Source organism: Nematolebias whitei, chromosome 4 (genome assembly GCF_014905685.2).
Source record: "Nematolebias whitei isolate Nwh7 chromosome 4, NemWhi1, whole genome shotgun sequence".
NCBI classification, from domain to species: Eukaryota; Metazoa; Chordata; class Actinopteri; order Cyprinodontiformes; family Rivulidae; genus Nematolebias; species Nematolebias whitei.
In genome coordinates, this window is record NC_056501.1 from 55,021,668 (window position 1) to 55,039,334 (window position 17,667).

At 40.7% G+C, this 17,667-nt stretch overlaps 1 protein-coding gene across 1 annotated transcript in view; it reads right to left on the bottom strand.

Moving 5' to 3' along the window:
* Positions 1 to 1,327: 1,327 nt before the first annotated feature.
* The window catches only part of LOC119408327 (fibroblast growth factor 4-like), a 121,638-nt gene continuing 105,298 nt past the window's right edge, over positions 1,328 to 17,667 (bottom strand). Inside the window, exon 3 of the mRNA XM_037675124.1 lies at positions 1,328 to 1,504. Within this exon, the coding sequence (XP_037531052.1) occupies positions 1,328 to 1,504 (177 nt within the window). The remainder of the gene's footprint in view (positions 1,505 to 17,667) is intronic.

The following is a 17,667-nucleotide window of genomic DNA, read 5'->3' on the forward strand; positions in this document are numbered from 1 at the left end:
GACATGGCAATAATAAACTGATTCTGATAAATAAACCGAATTGAATTGAATTGTTATTTCTGAAGTTTACAGTTCATCTGGACTGGATCCTCCAGAGAATCTCAGCACATTCCACCAGAGGATTTACATACTTCATGGCTCTGCATGGAGAGATGACAGTGGAGAATATTTGTATGGCAGCTGCCTGGTCATCGCCATGTTCAATTATTCGTTTTTATCTATGTGATGTTTTTACTTTCTCCATAACCCATTCTGTCCTCAGGGTTCTGACAGAATGATTTTTTGTTTCATGGAGCTTCACTTTTGAGCTCACACCTGCCTGCATGCAGTCGCAGTGTGAGATATTTATTATCAGTCACAAGTTCATGACTGCTGATGTTGTTATTAACCGGTTCATCCTGAGGAGCTGTTGGTCTGCTCTGTTTATCGTTACACTGTTACAATTCGTATTCTCCATTGTTCTTATTCACAACAGCAGGTCTGCTATCTCAGCCTTTTTTTCCTCACCAGAGATCTTCTCCGGTGCGCTCCTGCGCATGGAGCATGCAATTACGCAGCGCGTAATTACGCAGCGCGTAATTACGCGCACAGAAGGCTGAGTGATGAAATGTTTTTTTGTGCAAGCAGGTGCTTCATGTTGTGTCTGAGTGGACCCAGTGAGGCATAGACTACATCCTGCTTCGCCTTTAACCCACTAGCGATAGCCTTAAAGGGCGAAGCCTATACGAAATAGAACGTTGGTTAAGTACTGTAACCCCAGATTGTATGAGTAAAGGCGTAGCCATTTAAGCTCTGGGCCTCACTGGTTCCTAAATGGCTGAAGAAAAAAGCTATTTGGGAGCCGATTACCCAGTCTCACCTTAATTTATACAGACCAGGGGTGAGGCCCACACACAGCAGGTGGGCGTGGACTAAAGTTTTCAGTGCTGCGCTGAGCGCCAAGGGATAAACCCACTAGCGACAGTCTTAAAGGGCTACGCCTATACTCATAGAATCTGGGGTTACAGTATGTAAGCAACGTTTTCTTATATAAATATATTATATATTTGACCTTTTATATGTGCACTGAATTAATACATTTTTTTACATAAATTATTTATACTTTTTTATTGAAATTAATTTAAAACAAGGATATTACAAAAACAATGTTACATGTTAAATACAGTGCAGTTATTGTTTTGACCATAATTATTTTATATTTGTGGGAAAAAACATCTACAATGGTTTTCTATCATGATTTGTAGATGCATTATTGAAAAGTTTCAACACCAGATAATCAGCTGTTTGGCCTATGGCCATGTTTGCTGTTGAAGTTTGATACTGATTTTTACATCCGGGGAAGGAAGTGTGTCACAGTCATTGTTGGAGTGACGCGGTTTCCTCTTTTGGTTTTTCCAGTCTTGCTGAGAGCAATGAACATGTCGGGGTGGGCGACGGATTCATAGGCATTATAGTTGTTGGCCAGAAGAGTCTCCTTGAAGTTGCAGTCATTGCTGTAGTTTCCCTGAGAAAAATAAACAAAAATGATAAAACATTTAGTTTTATTGACGGTTTTAGCTTTTTAAAGAATCTTGTGATTTTTTTTTTTTTGGTCTTTTTGGGGGATGGAGGTGGAGTGGGTGGATACAAGTAGGAGAATACTGAGGAAACTGAACATGTCACAAAGCACAAAGATGTCAGACTGAAGAGTAGTGAGAACAGGGGGAGGATAAACAGGCTGGGGGTGTGGGAGGTGGCTGCAGCTGAGATTAACCCTTGTATCGTTCTCTCACTTTCACTGCAACTAGTCGGCGTGAAATTTTAAAACGTGTGAGATGCCCTAGAATCGACTAGTCGACCCAACCCCTAGTTCAAAGACAGGAAGATAAGAGCTTAACTGAAAAAAAATTGCCAAAAAAATCCCATTCATGGGGGTTTGACTAGAGCACATGCTATAGTGTAGACGCACCTGCTCTGAGCTCCCAACCGATTTGTTACTATTCAAGCAATATAACATTTCTGATTTAGTTGAACCAGCTAGAAGGTTGTATACTACAATATACTGTGTTTGTGTACTCATGGCTACCAGGAGGGAACAAAAACAGCAGAGTAATATCCAGAAAGCAAACGTGGGGCAAGAGGCTAATGCCGGCAACAGATGACTCTCCAAGCCATCGCCCCAGCTGAAGGCAAACATGGACACATCCGCTATTCTATCAGCAATAACTGATTTGAGTAAGAAGATGGATGACAGATTTAACAACCTGGAGGCATCTCTACAACATATGCAGGCCACTCTGACAGACCACGAAGACTGGATTTCTACTTTGGAGGCGACCGGCTGCGACCATGACGCTAGTCTGTTCCAGCTAAAACAACACTGCTTGCAGCTGGAGGAGAGTCACAAACTACTCCAACATAAGATCATCGACCTTGAAGCGCGCTTTCGGCGCCAAAATATAAAAGTGGTGGGCTTACCAGAAAGAGCAGAAGGTAACAACCCTATAGACTTTTTCGCCAACTTTTTGCGTGATTTTCTGGGACCGGCTAACTTCTCCACTCCGATAGAGGTTGACAGAGCTCCCAGACTGAGACAGCCCCCGGACGCTGGAGTGTGTCCCAGTGTCATGATAGCCCAGATTCACAACTTGCGAGTTAAAGAGAAAATACTGCGGCTGGCGCGTGAGAAAACCCCTCTGACATATGACAAGACAGATCTTCATCTTCCCTGATTTTCCGGCAGAGATCATTAAGCAGCGCCAGCCATTTGAGGAGGTGAGGAAGAAACTGAAGGAAGCCGGAAATCGCACTGGATTTCTTTATCATGCACTGCTCAGATTTACTAAAGGTACTGACATTAATAAGATCTTCAACACCCCAAGAGATGCTGATCACTTTCTGCTCAGCTACCAGGCCACATAGGAGGGGTGACAGCTGTGAACTTGTCTGTTTGGTATGCGTTACCTATGTGATGATAATGATTTGACTAACAAGACGTCACCTGGTGACAACCAGCTGGAGCACAGAACTGTTGTTGGTTCTGGGTTATTATTTAACAATATACATTTTTTTTCTTTCTTTAGACCAACATCAGGTTTCTTTTTGATTTTTGTCTTTGAAATGTTGAAATAAAATTTATGGTTAGTTATTGGCTGGGACATTATATAGTTTTGTAAGTTGTATATCTAGTGATATTACTGGTTAGGTTTAACTTGTATAAGACCCCTGAGGACAGCATGTCAGGATTGTTCCTCTCGCTTTGTTTGGGAAGGTGGGAGTTTGGGGTGGGGAAATGTAAGTTCACTTTATGTGTTTTTCTTAAAATGTTATCCTGATGCATGCTCAATAATCCAGGTAGAAAAATCCAAAAAAGTTCAATCTGGTCCTCTGGACATTCAAAAAAAACAAAAGCAAAACAAAGCAAAAAAAACCCTAGACACATTTCGTCTCTCATCCAAGAGACTTCCTCAGTCTGAGGTGCTGTTTTCTCCGGGTTCAACTGTCCCCCTCTTACAATGCTGTGATTGCTAGTATCACTCAGCCCTCTGTGAGTAGTAAACAGCCATCAGTGTGCTAATGACCCATTGTTAGGCTGATGGTCCTTCTTGAGCATGTGATCAGCTGGTTTTGGTTGTCAGCAGCAAACTGGTTGATCCACTCTAAGAAGGTGCTATTTAAGAGACTGAGCTGAAAACAGCACCTCAGACTGAGGAAGTCTCTTGGATGAGAGACGAAACGTTTCTAGATTTTTTTTTTGCTTTGTTTTGCTTTTGTTTTTTTTTGAATGTCCAGAGGACCAGATTGAACTTTTTTGGATTCTTAAAATGTTATTTTTTTTTTACATAATCTTATCCATATTTTTGGCAATTCATTGTGTTGCTGTCCACATAACTCAATTTCCAATTATTTAGGACACCTAGAGGTAGAAATGAGGGCATCAATTTGGTCAGTTGGAATGTCCGCGGCCTAGGGCACCCAATCAAACGTGCTAAGGTATTTGCACACCTTAAATCTTTGGAGGCTGACGTGATGTTCCTTCAAGAGACTCATATCAGACCATCTGAACAGAAATCTTTATGTTGCAGATGGGTAGACAAAATATATCAGTCAACATTTTCCAACAAGGCTCGTGGGGTTGCGATTATTATTCGGAAAAACATACCTTTTAAACATATTTCAACACTTTATGATCAGAATGGTCAATATATCATTGTAACAGGTTATCTTTATTTTACTCATGTAACATTGTTGAATATTTATGGGCCCAATATTGATGACCCAGCATTTTTTAGAAAAAAATTTGAAAAATTATCTGACCTTTCAACCACAAATTTAATAGTTGCTGGAGACCATAACCATAACTCGACCCGTATCTTGACAGGTCAGCTAGCAAAATATTCAGCCCCTCTAATGCTTCTACTGTTCTAAATAATCTTATTACCACTATGTAACATATCATGAGACAGACGCTGATGTTTGGAAGACAACGCCCTTTATGCGTCATCATTCAGGTCTTTTATAACAGCACAGTGCCACCTACTGGCAATATAAAGTAATTAACTTGTCTCAATACAGTATACATCACATCTCCCTCTCTGAAGTTTTTTTTTTTTTTTCATAGTTCATAACAATTTCATAGTTAACTTTTAGCAAAATTCATAAATCACGTTAAGTCCATATAACGTCTTGGCCTTCTAACAGGTCTTCCACGGCGAGTTGTTCTCACAGGACTGTTAGAAGAAATAGTACTGTCAGTCACTACTGTTGGACTGTGTGGAACAGTGGAACAGTCTGGAGTAGAGCTAGATGGTTCAACACTTGGCTGTGTATCTTGCATGTTTCTTGCATCTTGAGGAGGTTCAGTACTTGGCCATGTGTTCTGTGTCTCCTCTTGATAAGAGTACTCTGGTATCCTGATGCATGCTCAATAATCCAGGTAGAAAAATCCAAAAAACTTCAATCTGGTCCTCTGGACATTCAAAAAAACAAAAGCAAAACAAAGCAAAAAAAAAAAATCTAGAAAAGTTTCATCTCTCATCCAAGAGACTTCCTCAGTCTGAGGTGCTGTTTTCAGCTCAGTCTCTTAAGAAGGTGCTATTTAAGAGACTGAGCTGAAAACAGCACCTCAGACTGAGGAAGTCTCTTGGATGAGAGACGAAAGGTTTCTAGATTTTTTTGGAGTACTCTGGTATATTATCATCAGGTATCCTTGGAAATTCAGTCTCTCTTGTTTTGAGCAGGTGTTTGCGGTTCCTCCTGTACAGTTCTCCAGTTGTGGTTTTGACAACATATGACCTTGGCTGACTGTGTTTTTGTGCCACAGTGGCTGGTTCCCATTTATTGCCTTGTATAATCCTCACTTTATCACCATCTTGGAGAACAGGCAGCATCCTGGTTCCTTGATCAAAGTATTGTTTCTGTCTTTGTTTACTATGTACTAGGCTGCTCCTGACATTTTCATGGAGAGCTGGTTGCAACAATATGTTTGTCACAGGTATTTTTGACTTGAGCCTTCTTCCCATGAGCAGCTGAGCAGGTGATAATTCAACTCCACACACTGGTGTATTCCTGTATTCAAGCAATGCTAGATATGGGTCACCCCCACTGTCCTGTGCTTTTTTCAGTAGATTTTTTATTGTCTGAACTACTCTCTCAGCTTGTCCATTCGACTGAGGGTAAAAAGGACTTGATTTTGAATGTTTAAAACCCCATTCTTTACTAAATTCCACCATTTCTTGGCTCACCAGCTGTCTGCCATTATCAGAGACTAATTCATCTGGCACACCATGTCGTGCAAACACAGACTTCAGTCCAGTGATGACATGTTTGCTTGTTGTTGCTTTCAGTTTGATGATCTCCGGAAACTTTGAAAAATAATCCACACACAGTAGGTACTCTGCACAACTGAAGTGAAACAAGTCAATGCCAATCTTTGCCCATGCTCTTTCAGGCACCGGATGTGACATAAGTGGTTCTTTTTGATTTTTGTTCTTATGTGCATTACATACAGCACATCGAGCCACAACCTCTTCTATCTGTTTGCTCATCACCGGCCAGAACAGACCATCATGGGCTCACTCTTTACACTTCCCCATGCCCATGTGTGACTCGTGGATTTTCCTGAGCATTTCACTTCTCAATCTATGTGGTACTACCAACCTTGAATTCTTGAATATGAGTCCATCATCACATGACAGCTCTTCTCTGAAAGTCCAGTATTGTTTGATTTTATCTGGAACCTGTCTCTGTTTATCTGGCCAACCTCTTCCAATGGCATTTGCAACCAGTTTTAACTCAGCATCCTCTTTTGTTGCTTCTTTAAACTCCTGCATCTTTCCATCTGATACAGGGAGTTGTTGACTTACACAATTGACCTCCAGCTCTTCATCAAGAAGTTTCTCATGATGCTCATTTAGACATTCTCTGCTCAGAGCATCAGCAATATGCATATTCTTTCCTGATTTATATTTAACTTCAAGACTGTATTTTTGCAGTCTCAAGAGCATGCTTTGTAATCTTGCTGGAGCGTTAAGGATGGATTTCTTAAATATCACCTCCAGTGGCTTGTGATCACTTTCTACCTGCACACGTCTTCCATATAAATACTGATGGAATTTTTCACAACCATACACAATAGCAAGCATTTCTTTTTCAATCTGAGCATAACGTTTTTGACACTCAGTTAATGCTCTATAGCCATATGCTACTGGTTGTCCCTCTTGGAGAAGCAAGGCTCCTAATTCCTCAGAGCTTGCATCCACTGATAAAATAACTGGCTTGCTGACACCATAGTACTTCAGTACTGGTGTTTGGCTGACGAGAGTTTTTAGTTTATTAAAACTGTTTTGTTGCTCTGGTCCCCAATGCCATTCCACATCTCCTTCCAACTTTCTTAAAGGAACACTCAAATCTGAAAGGTTGGGGATAAATTTAGAAAGGTATTGCAATAATCCTGTGAACCTCTGAAGAGCGTATTTGTCCTCTGGTGCAGCCATGTTTTGTATAGCTTTAACCTTTTCAGGGTCAGGTTTAAGTCCTTTCTCACTGAGAACATGTCCAATGTAACTGATCTCTGTCATCCTTATCTTGCACTTACTTTTGTTCAATTTCAGATTGATACTTCTCTGACGGTCTAGCAGTCGTCTCAACAGATGATCATGCTGCTCTATGCTCTTTCCCCAAACCAGAATGTCATCAATTATATTGACCACACCATCAAGCCCTTCTAAATGTCTGGCTATGCACCTTTGGAACACTTCAGGTGCTGATGATATACCAAATGGAAGTCTTTTAAATCTATATCTCCCAAATGGAGTATTAAACGTACACAGTTGAGAACTTTCTTCGTCCAACTGGATTTGCCAAAATCCATGGTTGGCGTCTAAAACTGAAAAAAATCGGGCATTGGGCATTTCAGCAACCACTTCTTCAATTGTGCACAGTGGATAATGTTCTCGGGCAGCACGGTGGCGCAACTGGTAGAGCTGCTGCCTCTCAGCGAGCAGGTCCCTGGTTCAAACCCCGGTCCAGGGGCCTTTCTGGGTGGAGTTTGCATGTTCTCTCCGTGCATGCGTGGGTTTTCTCCAGGTACTCCAGTTTCCTCCCACAGACCAAAAACATGCATGTTAGGCTGATTGGTAACTCTAAATTGTCCCTAGGTGTGAGTGAGAGAGTGAATGGTTGTTTGTCTCGTTTGTCTCTATGTGGCCCTGTGATGGACTTGCGACCCGTCCAGGGTGTACCCCGCCCCTCGCACAGTGATTGCTGGACATGGGCACCAGCGACCCCCGTGACCCAAAATGGAATAAGCGGGTAAAGAAAATGGATGGATGGATGGATGGATAATGTTCTCTCTTGATGGCTTTATTCAGGTCCTGTGGGTCAATGCAGATCCTTACCTTATTGGGTTTGGTTACAGTAGCCATGCTATTCACCCAATCTGTTGGCTCTGTCTGTTTAGTTATCACACCCACACTTTCCATTCTTTTTAGTTCTGCTTCAGTTTTGTCTTTGAGAGCAACAGGCAATTTTCTGGGAGCATGAACCACTGGAGCAATGTCTGAATTTGTCTGAATGTGGTACATTCCTGGTATGCAGCCTAATCCAGAAAATAAATCATCATATTCACTCAGAATGTCATCCTGTTTTTCAAGTGCATGTAGTCTCCTAACAAGTCCCATTTTTTCACTTGACTCTCCTCCAAGAATTGCAGGTGCATTATTCTTTATGACCTCAAATTCTAGATCATACAGTTTTTCTTTATACTGACATGTCAACATAATTTTACCTGTTGCTGTAATCTGATGGCCTGCATAAGCAACAAGCTTAGCATGTGATGAGCTCACCTGTTGATCCAATCTCAATTTTCTGAGGTCTTTCATGGACACAACATTGCAATCAGCTCCAGTATTCAACCTGACTGTCAAAACTTTCTTGTTGAAAATCAGATCTTCATGCCATTTTTCTGCCTTGGTTACAGTCATGTTAGCTTGTGGTGCTGTGTGAATAGAACCAATAAAGAATTCCTCCTCTTCAGCTTCTGTCTTATTTATGTAGTGAACTAAGCCTCCAGTCAAGACCTGCCTCTGAAGACCTTCATGGGACAGGAACTGTTATTTCATTGATTTGAATCCAGAAATACAAATTAGCTCATCCAGAGACTTTCTAGTTGTATCCTGAACTAATCAATTGAAAGAACACTCTCTTTTTTATATTATCATTACTATTTTTACAATGTCTTGATAATAAAAAGTGTGTTTAGTTCAAACCATTTTTAAATGTTGAAGTGAACTACTCATTTTAAATCAACTGTGAAACAGTATTAATGATTTTTTAATCCTCATTCAAAGTAGAAATCAAGTTAAATGTCTATGTTACAAAGTAATTATGCATTTTTGATCTTCTGTCTGAAATGAGAAAGGTGTGATGTCGGTCAAAAGTTGGAGACAGTTGCAAACAAGTTATTGGAACGAACTGTCATGTTTTTAAACCTCTCAGACAGAAACAAGAAAACTGGCACATGTAAGTCTGTCATTTCTCCAAAACATTTCTGTCTGTTCCTAAACATCTCCGCTGTTTTTCTGACTTGTAATGACCCTCTGACGTCACTAAAACCACACCCCTGTTGGTTCTTTCAACAAATCAGGACTTCCCAAAAGTGAACGGAAGCAAAACTCTTTAAAAGTCGACACTTCCTAGTTCCAGACAGAACAGAAGTTCCAAGAGAACAGAAGTTCCAGAGAGAACAGAAGTTCCAAAAGTTCAGAACAGAGAGTTCTGCTGAGAAGGAAGACAGTGTGACTTTGCAAGGGTGAAGTCCACGGTGGTCATTTTCTGAAAGATGACACCTGTCTGGAGCGTTGATTCAGGTCATCACGCCAAAGACCTATTCAACATCTCAGGAGTTCAGCACGTTTGCTGAAATTCAACTTAACTTAATCCTATCTTTCGGGGGAGTTTATTTTGGAAGCTGGGCCAGTCAGCCTCGTGGTCCCAAGTTGATGAGAAGCGGATATAAATCCCTGGAGATAAAAAGACTCAGCCTTGCTGGACGCCAGGAGAAGGCCTCTCTGAAACCCCACCAAGGTAAAGAGTCGATGCTCGGGTACCATCTAGCTGAAATCACCGGGAAACGTGCTATCTGGTTTCAAACAAGATAACTCCCCATCTTTTCTTTATTATCTTAGTTAACCCTAAGTATCCACTTTTCCTTCAAAAACTTTACTCCATCTCTATATTTCTCTGCCTGTAAAGATAAGCTAAAAGTCTGCAGACATTAATTTAAGATCTAAGGATATGTCTGTTGTTTCAAGCTGCAAGTGAGGAATCATGGCCGTATGATTTCTCATTGTAAAGCTCATTAATTAAGCTGTGTTATTGTAATCAATTATGCCAATCAATGTGTAAAATGTGTGATGTGTTTAAATCGTTTTGATAAATAAATGACCTCACTGTTGTTGGTGGGTCAAAAATTTAAACACGTCTTTGTCCACATTTAATCTTCGAGGCACGATATTACTCAGTCCAGAAAAATGAAAGAATCCGTTTAAATTAAGTATAATATTATGTACTTGAATTAGTCCAGATATTATAAAATGTAAGAGAGCACCCCTGAGCTAAATCCATCTCTAGTGTCTCTCATTACATACTGGTGGCCCGTACGACTCATTGAATGGACTGTGTTTTTGTGTAATACTTGAATATTGCATGTTGGCATATCTGAAATCAATAAGTTAAAAAAGTGCAGATTTCAGTTCGACTGTAAAAAGCAATGTTTTTCAGCTGTGGTGCTCAGAGATAATACAGTGATATGTTTTAAACTGTGGGAAGATGTCTTACCCTGTTTTGAAACTGTTATCAGCTGTGTGGTTCTGGTACTGATCCAGTTCGGTTCTAGATAACGGCTCGGACGAGTCTGTGTTCTAAGAAAAAACACTGTTTTTAGAGTTGGATAATATGCCATGGTTTTCAGAATTAGCTGTGCAAAGTTTTCTTTGTGAACGCAATGTTTGATTTGAAGCTGTGCACAGTTTACCTTGGAAATTTTGAAATTTTGACCGGACCCGGCTGTGGGTTCGATCCGGCTCGGTTCTGTAAGACCCGGCTCAGAACGTGAGGTGTTTCTAAGGGAGAACGCTGTGTTGAACTGAGCTCCGTCTCAGTAAAAGTGCTTGCATGGTGATCGATACGTTTCCAGAATTATTTGTGCATTTTGGAGGTCTAATGGGAGTATAACTCACCGGACGGTGTTACGTGTTGCTAGCTGTTAGCGACCAATATGGCTTCTTTAGGTGCTGTTCTGCTCATTGGTTGATTCAATCACGTGACCCAGAAATGAAGCTTGTTTTCATATAGAGTTTTCTCTGTTGTTTAAAGTTGGAAAACGCTTTAAAATTGGTTCTGACCTCATGATCCATCTCTTAAAAGACTAATCGCTGAAGCGACCGCTGAATCGAAAGTAAATCCGCCTATAAAATGTTGATTTTGGACCGTGTTGGCCGATGCTAATTCTAAGCTAACGGCTAAAGACCGGATGTCACCAAAGCCACAGGAAGTCATCACGACTCCTAGTGGACGTCACTAACAGTGACTGGGTTAAAATAAAATAAGGTTATACTGCCACCTTCTGCCAGAAACTCGATATGACAGTTTCATTTCGTTTTTAGGATTTTTGGTGAAATTAAACGTTTTTATTATTCTTTAAAAAGCATTTTTGAGTTAATAAAACGGTGCTCAAGCGTGGTTTATGCTGCTGTCTTACATATAAAAAGTGATTAAAGTACTTATGCCCAGAGAGGCGTTTACTAGAAAATTTTTCATTTAATGATAAATCCTAAAGAAGGTGCTAAATGAATAATTCACAACTTTTTAGAGATACAGTCACAAAATAATCGCAGAGCTGATCAGTTTACTCATTTGCTGAAAAGAAAATACATGTTTAATTGCTAAAACACTAAATAAAAGTGAATATAACAGAAAAAGGAAACTTTTCTGATTTGTTTTACGACCTAAAACACGACATCTTCCTGTTTATTTTTTTATATTAAAATAAATAAATAAATAAATAAAAGATAATGGAAGAGACAGAGGAAAAGTTTGACCCTTCAGACTCCCACCAGTCAGAAGAGGACAGTCAACAAGTTGACATAATTCAGAGAGCTTTATCTATTTTAACAGTCCCAGTAATTGGTGCGACATTAAAAGGGATGGATGAAACTCAAAAAGATGAAGAGCTGAGAAGTTTAGCAGAAGGAGCCACGGTAAAAGAGAATAAAAAGCAGAGCCTTGAACGGTTAGCAAAACTTTCTGTGCTGCTCAAAAACAGATTGGACCAAGAGGTTGAACGACATGACGTGCTGACTAAAAAATATGCAGAGAAAATCGAGATGTTTCAGGACCTTGAAGGATGCTTCCTTCAGTTTCAAAATGAACACAACGTCCACACTAAGGAACATCTGGAACAGATGACTCGATTGAAGCGAACCACAAGTGCAGAAAGAGAGGCGACTCTGGAGATTTCCTTGAAATACTCTCAGTTACAGCAAGACGCACGTGCAGAAATTGATTCACTGAACAAGCAAGTACAGTCACTTTCAGCATCACTTACTGAAGCCAGGGATGCCAAAGAACAGGTTTCCATGACATACTCTTCATTAAATAAGGAGTATGAGGAAACAGTGTCACAATTGTACCAGTGCAGAGCTGAGATAGACGTGCTTAAAACACAACTTTGCCATGTAGAAAGGAAAAATAGTGAGAGGCGTGGACAGAATGTGGGGACACACTGGGCTCCAGACCCAAATCTTCCTCCATCACAAGCACCTCCACCCTTACCTAAAGGAGCAGGAACAGACCTGTCCAGGTCTCCTCTACCAAGCTGGCAAGAGAGACCGTCGAGAGCTCCTCTTTCAATGGACGAACTTCAAAAAATCTCAAAATATGTTCAACGCTTTATTCCTGGGCCTATGAGGTCCACTGGTATGAAGGCGTATCTAAATGATCTTGATTTCAGACTGAGTGGTTATCCTAATGCTACTGTTGAAGATAAAATCAGTCTGATAAGGCTCACTTCGGACAGAGAGGTGTGTAGTGAACTAAGCCTCAGGTCAAATCTGGCCCTGAGGGCCTTTCTGGGACAAGAACTGTTATTTCATTGATTTGAGTCCAGAAACACAAAATTAAGTTCATCCAGAGACTTTCTAAGTGTCCTGCACTGATCAATTGAAAGAACACTCTCTTGTTTATTATCATTACTATTTTACAAATGTCTTGATAATCAAAAGTATGTTTAGTTCAAACCGTTTTAAATGTTGAAGTGAACTACTTATTTTAAATCAACTGTGAAACAGTATTAATGATTTTTAATCCTCATTCAAAGTAGAAATCTAGTTAATGTCTGTTACAGAGTAATTATTCATTTTCTTGATCTTCTGTCTGAAATGAGCAGGTTGTGATGTCGGTCAAGAGTCGGAGACAAACGCAAACAAGTTTGTTGGAACGAACTGTCATGTTTTTAAATCCTCTCAGACGTAAATAGAGAAGCTGGCACCTGTTTCCTCCCATCTCGCCTAAACATTTCTCTGTCTGTTTTAAAAACATTTTCCTGTCTGTTCCAAAACATCTCATTGTTTTTCTGACTTCTAGTGACCTCTTACGTCACTAAAACCACACCCCTGATTGGCTCTTTCAGCCAATCAGGACTTCCCAAATGAACCGGAAACAGAACTCTTTAAATGTCGACACTTCCTAGTTCCAAGAGTGCAGTTCAGTTCGGAGAGCAGAACCGAACAGAAAAGTTGCTGGAGAGAACAAGAAGTTCCAGACATGATCCGAAGTTCTTCCGAGTCTCGTGGGGATTATGGAATCTTCCACATCTGAGTGGAACCTCTGACGGACTCACAACTCATGTGAGTCCACCTGTGAGGTGAGCTGCTGTTGAACGAAATGATCTCACGACTCCTGAGGTCTTTGCTATTCTTACGGAGATGCTGAAAAGTGGCTTGAAGTGGAACTTTACGCCAGAACTGAAATATCTTCAGAAAGGTAAAAAGTCGATCTTCAACTGCGAAGTGTACCGTGTGTTAAGCTGGGTCCAAAGGAGCGTGTTGTTCTGGTTATAACAGACAAATTCCCTCACCCATCTCTCTCCATTTAAACTTCATTTTCCCATCTTTAAAACTCTTCTATCTGCCAGTAATCATCCAGATATTTTCAGAAATATCTGTTGGTTTAAAAGCTGCAAGAGATACCATGGCCGTATGGTTTTCTAATTGTAAAGCTAATCAATTAAGCTTGTTATTGTAATCAATTTTGCCAAATTAATGTAAATGTTTGATGTTAAATTTTGATTCTGTTAATAAATGACCACGTTCATTTTGATGGGTCAAAGAAAATTAACGTCTCACGTCACATTTAATCATTCAAGGCACGATATTACTCAGTCCAGAAAAATGAAAGAATCCGTTTAAATTATGAATTTTATCTCACAGATATATGTTCATTACATACTGGCGGCCCGTACGTTTGTTTTTACATACTGGTGGCCTCGTACGGTATCATAAATGGACTGTTATTCGTGTAACAATTGAATTTATCATGTTGGCATATCTGATCTTAACTGAAATTAGCTTAAGAGTACAGATTGCTGTGTGAAACGCAGCGTTTTGCAGCTGTGGTGTTCAGAGAAAGTTTACAGTTGTGGTGTTTTTATAGCTGAAATAACGTCAATGTGTTCATTAAAAGCTGAAATGGTACATCTGTTATCTGTGAGCTAATAAGCTGTGGAAAGCGTTTGATTATGTTTAAACTGTGGTGCAGAGAGGAACGGGTTCTGCTTAGACCCGGTTCTGTTCCGGCTCGGTTCCGATTCGTTTGAACGAGTCGTTTGCATGGATAAACTGCTGTTTTGAACTGAGCGCCGTCTCAGTACACTTTTGAGAGTTTATTCGTCACATTTTTAACAGAACATTGTGCATTTTGACAGTTTTAATGACGAAGGTTGACCGGAATGTTCAGGCTAATCGCTAACACGATAGCTGAAATAACGAGCAGCAATTGGTCAAAAACCGCTGTTTGAAACGCTCTGATTCGCTGAGAGACGAGTGACGTGTCTGTCGTCACTTCCTCTGATGTCAGGTTGTAAAACCCACACCTGCTGCTGCTCTGTTATAGGTTGATTCAGTCACGTGACCCGGACATGAAGCTCGTCTTCATAGGGAATTTCAATCTGTTGTTTAAAGTTGAAAAACGCTTTAAAGTTGGTTCTGAACCACTGTTCCAATTATTAAAAGCCTGATCGCTGAAACTTTGCCACGTTTAAGTTTTAAATCCGTCACTAAATGGTGTTTTTGGACGACGCTAGCCGATACTAAATTCTTAAGCTAACGGCTAACAACCGGATGTCACCAAAGCCACAGGAAGTCATCGCGACTCCTACTGGTCGCCACTAACAGTGTCAGGGTTAAAATAAAATAAGGTTATACTGCCACCTCCTGTTGGAAACTTGAAATCACAGTTTCACTTCGTTTTTAGGATTTTGGTGAAATTGAACGCTCGTATTTCTTTAAAATAAGCATTTTTGAGTTAATAAACGTTCCTCAAGCTGATTTATACTGTTATGTTATCTTACCATTAAAAGTCAGTAAAGTATTTATGCCCAGAGAGGTGTTTACTAGGACATTTTTCATTCACTGATAAATCCTCAAGCAGGTGCAAAATGAAAAAGTGAGAACTTTTGATAGATACAGTCACAGATAATCACAGAGCTGATCAGTTTACTCATTTGCTGAAAAGATAATACACGTTTAATTGCTTAAACACTGAATAAGAGTAATTTTATCAGAAAAAGGAAACTTTTCTGATTTGTTTTACGACCTAAAACACCACATCTTCCAATTTAATTTTTAAATAAAAGATAATGGCAGGGGCAGAGGAAAACGTTGACCTTTCAGACTCCCAGTCAGAAGATGACAGTCAACAAGATGACATCATCCAGGGAGCTTTAAATATTTTAACAAATGCGATAATTGGCACACCATTAGAACAGATGGATGAAATTCAGAAAGCTATGGTACTGGAAAGTTTAGCAGAAAATGCCACGGTGGCAGAGAAGAAAAAGCTGAGCCTTGAACGATTAACAAAAATTTCTCTGCTTCTCAAAGACAAATTGGATCAACAGGTTGAACAAAATGACGTGCTGTCTAAAGCATATGCAGCAGACAGAGAGGCTTATCTCAAATTCATGGCACAGTCTAAACTTGCTGAAGAGACCGGTGCACATGAGTTAAAACGTGAGAGGGAGCTCTCACAAAATTACCTTACTTTACAAGCTCACTCATATGAGGAGAAATTGAAGGAAAGGGAGGTCAAGTACCAAAAGTTGTGCTCAGACAACGATGCTTTACAACAACAGTTGCAAGAAGCATCAAATGCTCTGAGCGGATGCAAATCTGAGATAGACGCGCTTAAAACACAACTTTGCCATGCAGAATGGAAATATGGTGAGAGGCATGGACAGAATGTGGGGACACACTGGGCTTCAGACCCAAATCTCCTTACATCACACACACCTCCACCCTTACCAAAAGTAGCAGGGATAGACCTGAACAGGTCTCCACTACCAAGCAGGCAAGAGAGACCATTGAAACTTCCTCTTTCAATAGATGATCTTCAAAAACTCTCAAAATATGTACAACGCTTTGTACCTGGCCCAATGGGTTCAACTGGAACAAAAGCGTATCTGAATGACCTTGAATTCAGACTGAGTGGTTATCCTAATGCTACGGTTGAGGATAAAATCAGTCTGATAAGGCTCACTTCGGACAGAGAGGTGTTCACCTTCATCGAGCGTCAACCTGATGCCACGAGGAGGGATTACAACCTTCTGTGTGAAGCTTTGATCAGGGAGTACGACCCCTGCACGGGACTGGCTGGTTTCCCAGCTGCTGACAAGGTCACGCAAGGCAAGCATGAACATCCAAAGGTTTATTACAAAAGAATCTTCCAAGCTTATTTTGGTTACAGAAATGAAACCGGAATGGAGGAAGAAGAAGTTTTTAAATTTGTTTTCAGCAAAAATCTCCACACTGACTTTAAAACATCAGTACAAATGATGGCAAATTTCAGAGAAAAATCCATCAATGAGATTAAACAGTGTGCTGTGAATGTGTTTGAGGCATGTTCTCATGCTAAGACGCCCATAGAGGTGTTTCCTGGTGTAAAGGTTAAACCCCACTCCCTAGAACTGGAAGGACGGCGTGCATCGCCGCCTCCTCCTAAAAAAGGCGAGAAAAAGCAGTCTTTTCAAACTAACAAACCGCGTCATGAAGGTGCACGCTGGGACAAAAAAGCTCCTCTTTCAGAGGATGAACGTGATTATCGTAAATGGGGTGTGCGTAGGACGCAAAGATATGGGAACCAAGAGGACCCGTATTATCAGGGGAAGTCCGAAAAGGAACCCCCAAAAGACGTACCTAACCGTCCCCCACCTCGGACGAAACGAACCGAGGCGAAAAAATCACAAAGGTTCCAGAAACAAGGCCGTACACCTCTGAGCTCGGAAGAGACAGAGAAACTACGCAGGTTTTTAGAAACTTTGAAACACACTGACACGGGAAATCAACCTGGAGCACTATGCAGTGATGTAATCACTATTACATCTGAGGGCGCAAATGACAACATCACAGATGTCCGTGAAACACACCAAGACATTGTTGTTGTTGCCTCCAACAACCCCTCATCGGAAGAAGGGGGGGTAAACTCACACACAAACGATGACGAGTCATCGCAAGCTGAACACTCAGAAACAGCTACTGCTGTGCTGACGGTTCAGACAAACCAAGATTACACAGACAAGGCTGAACGTGTGAAGAAACGTCAGAAAAAACCTAAGAGGTTTCTGTGTAACTTTATCAGAAGGGGGGTCGCCAAAAAGGCGTACCTGTCAGTAACACTCGAAGGAGTCCTCACACACGAAGCACTCCTGGACGGTGGGGCAGACATAACAATTATGTTAGCTAAACTGTTCGAAGAGCTGAGGACAGCCGCTGCCGGTGTGAACAGGATAATTCCTCTCACAGAATGTGCTATAGAAATGCAGGGTCTCTCAGAGAAGAGGACAACCCTGACAGCTATAGCAATGGTTCACATGCAGGTTGGCAGAATGACACTATACCACCCGGTACACGTGTC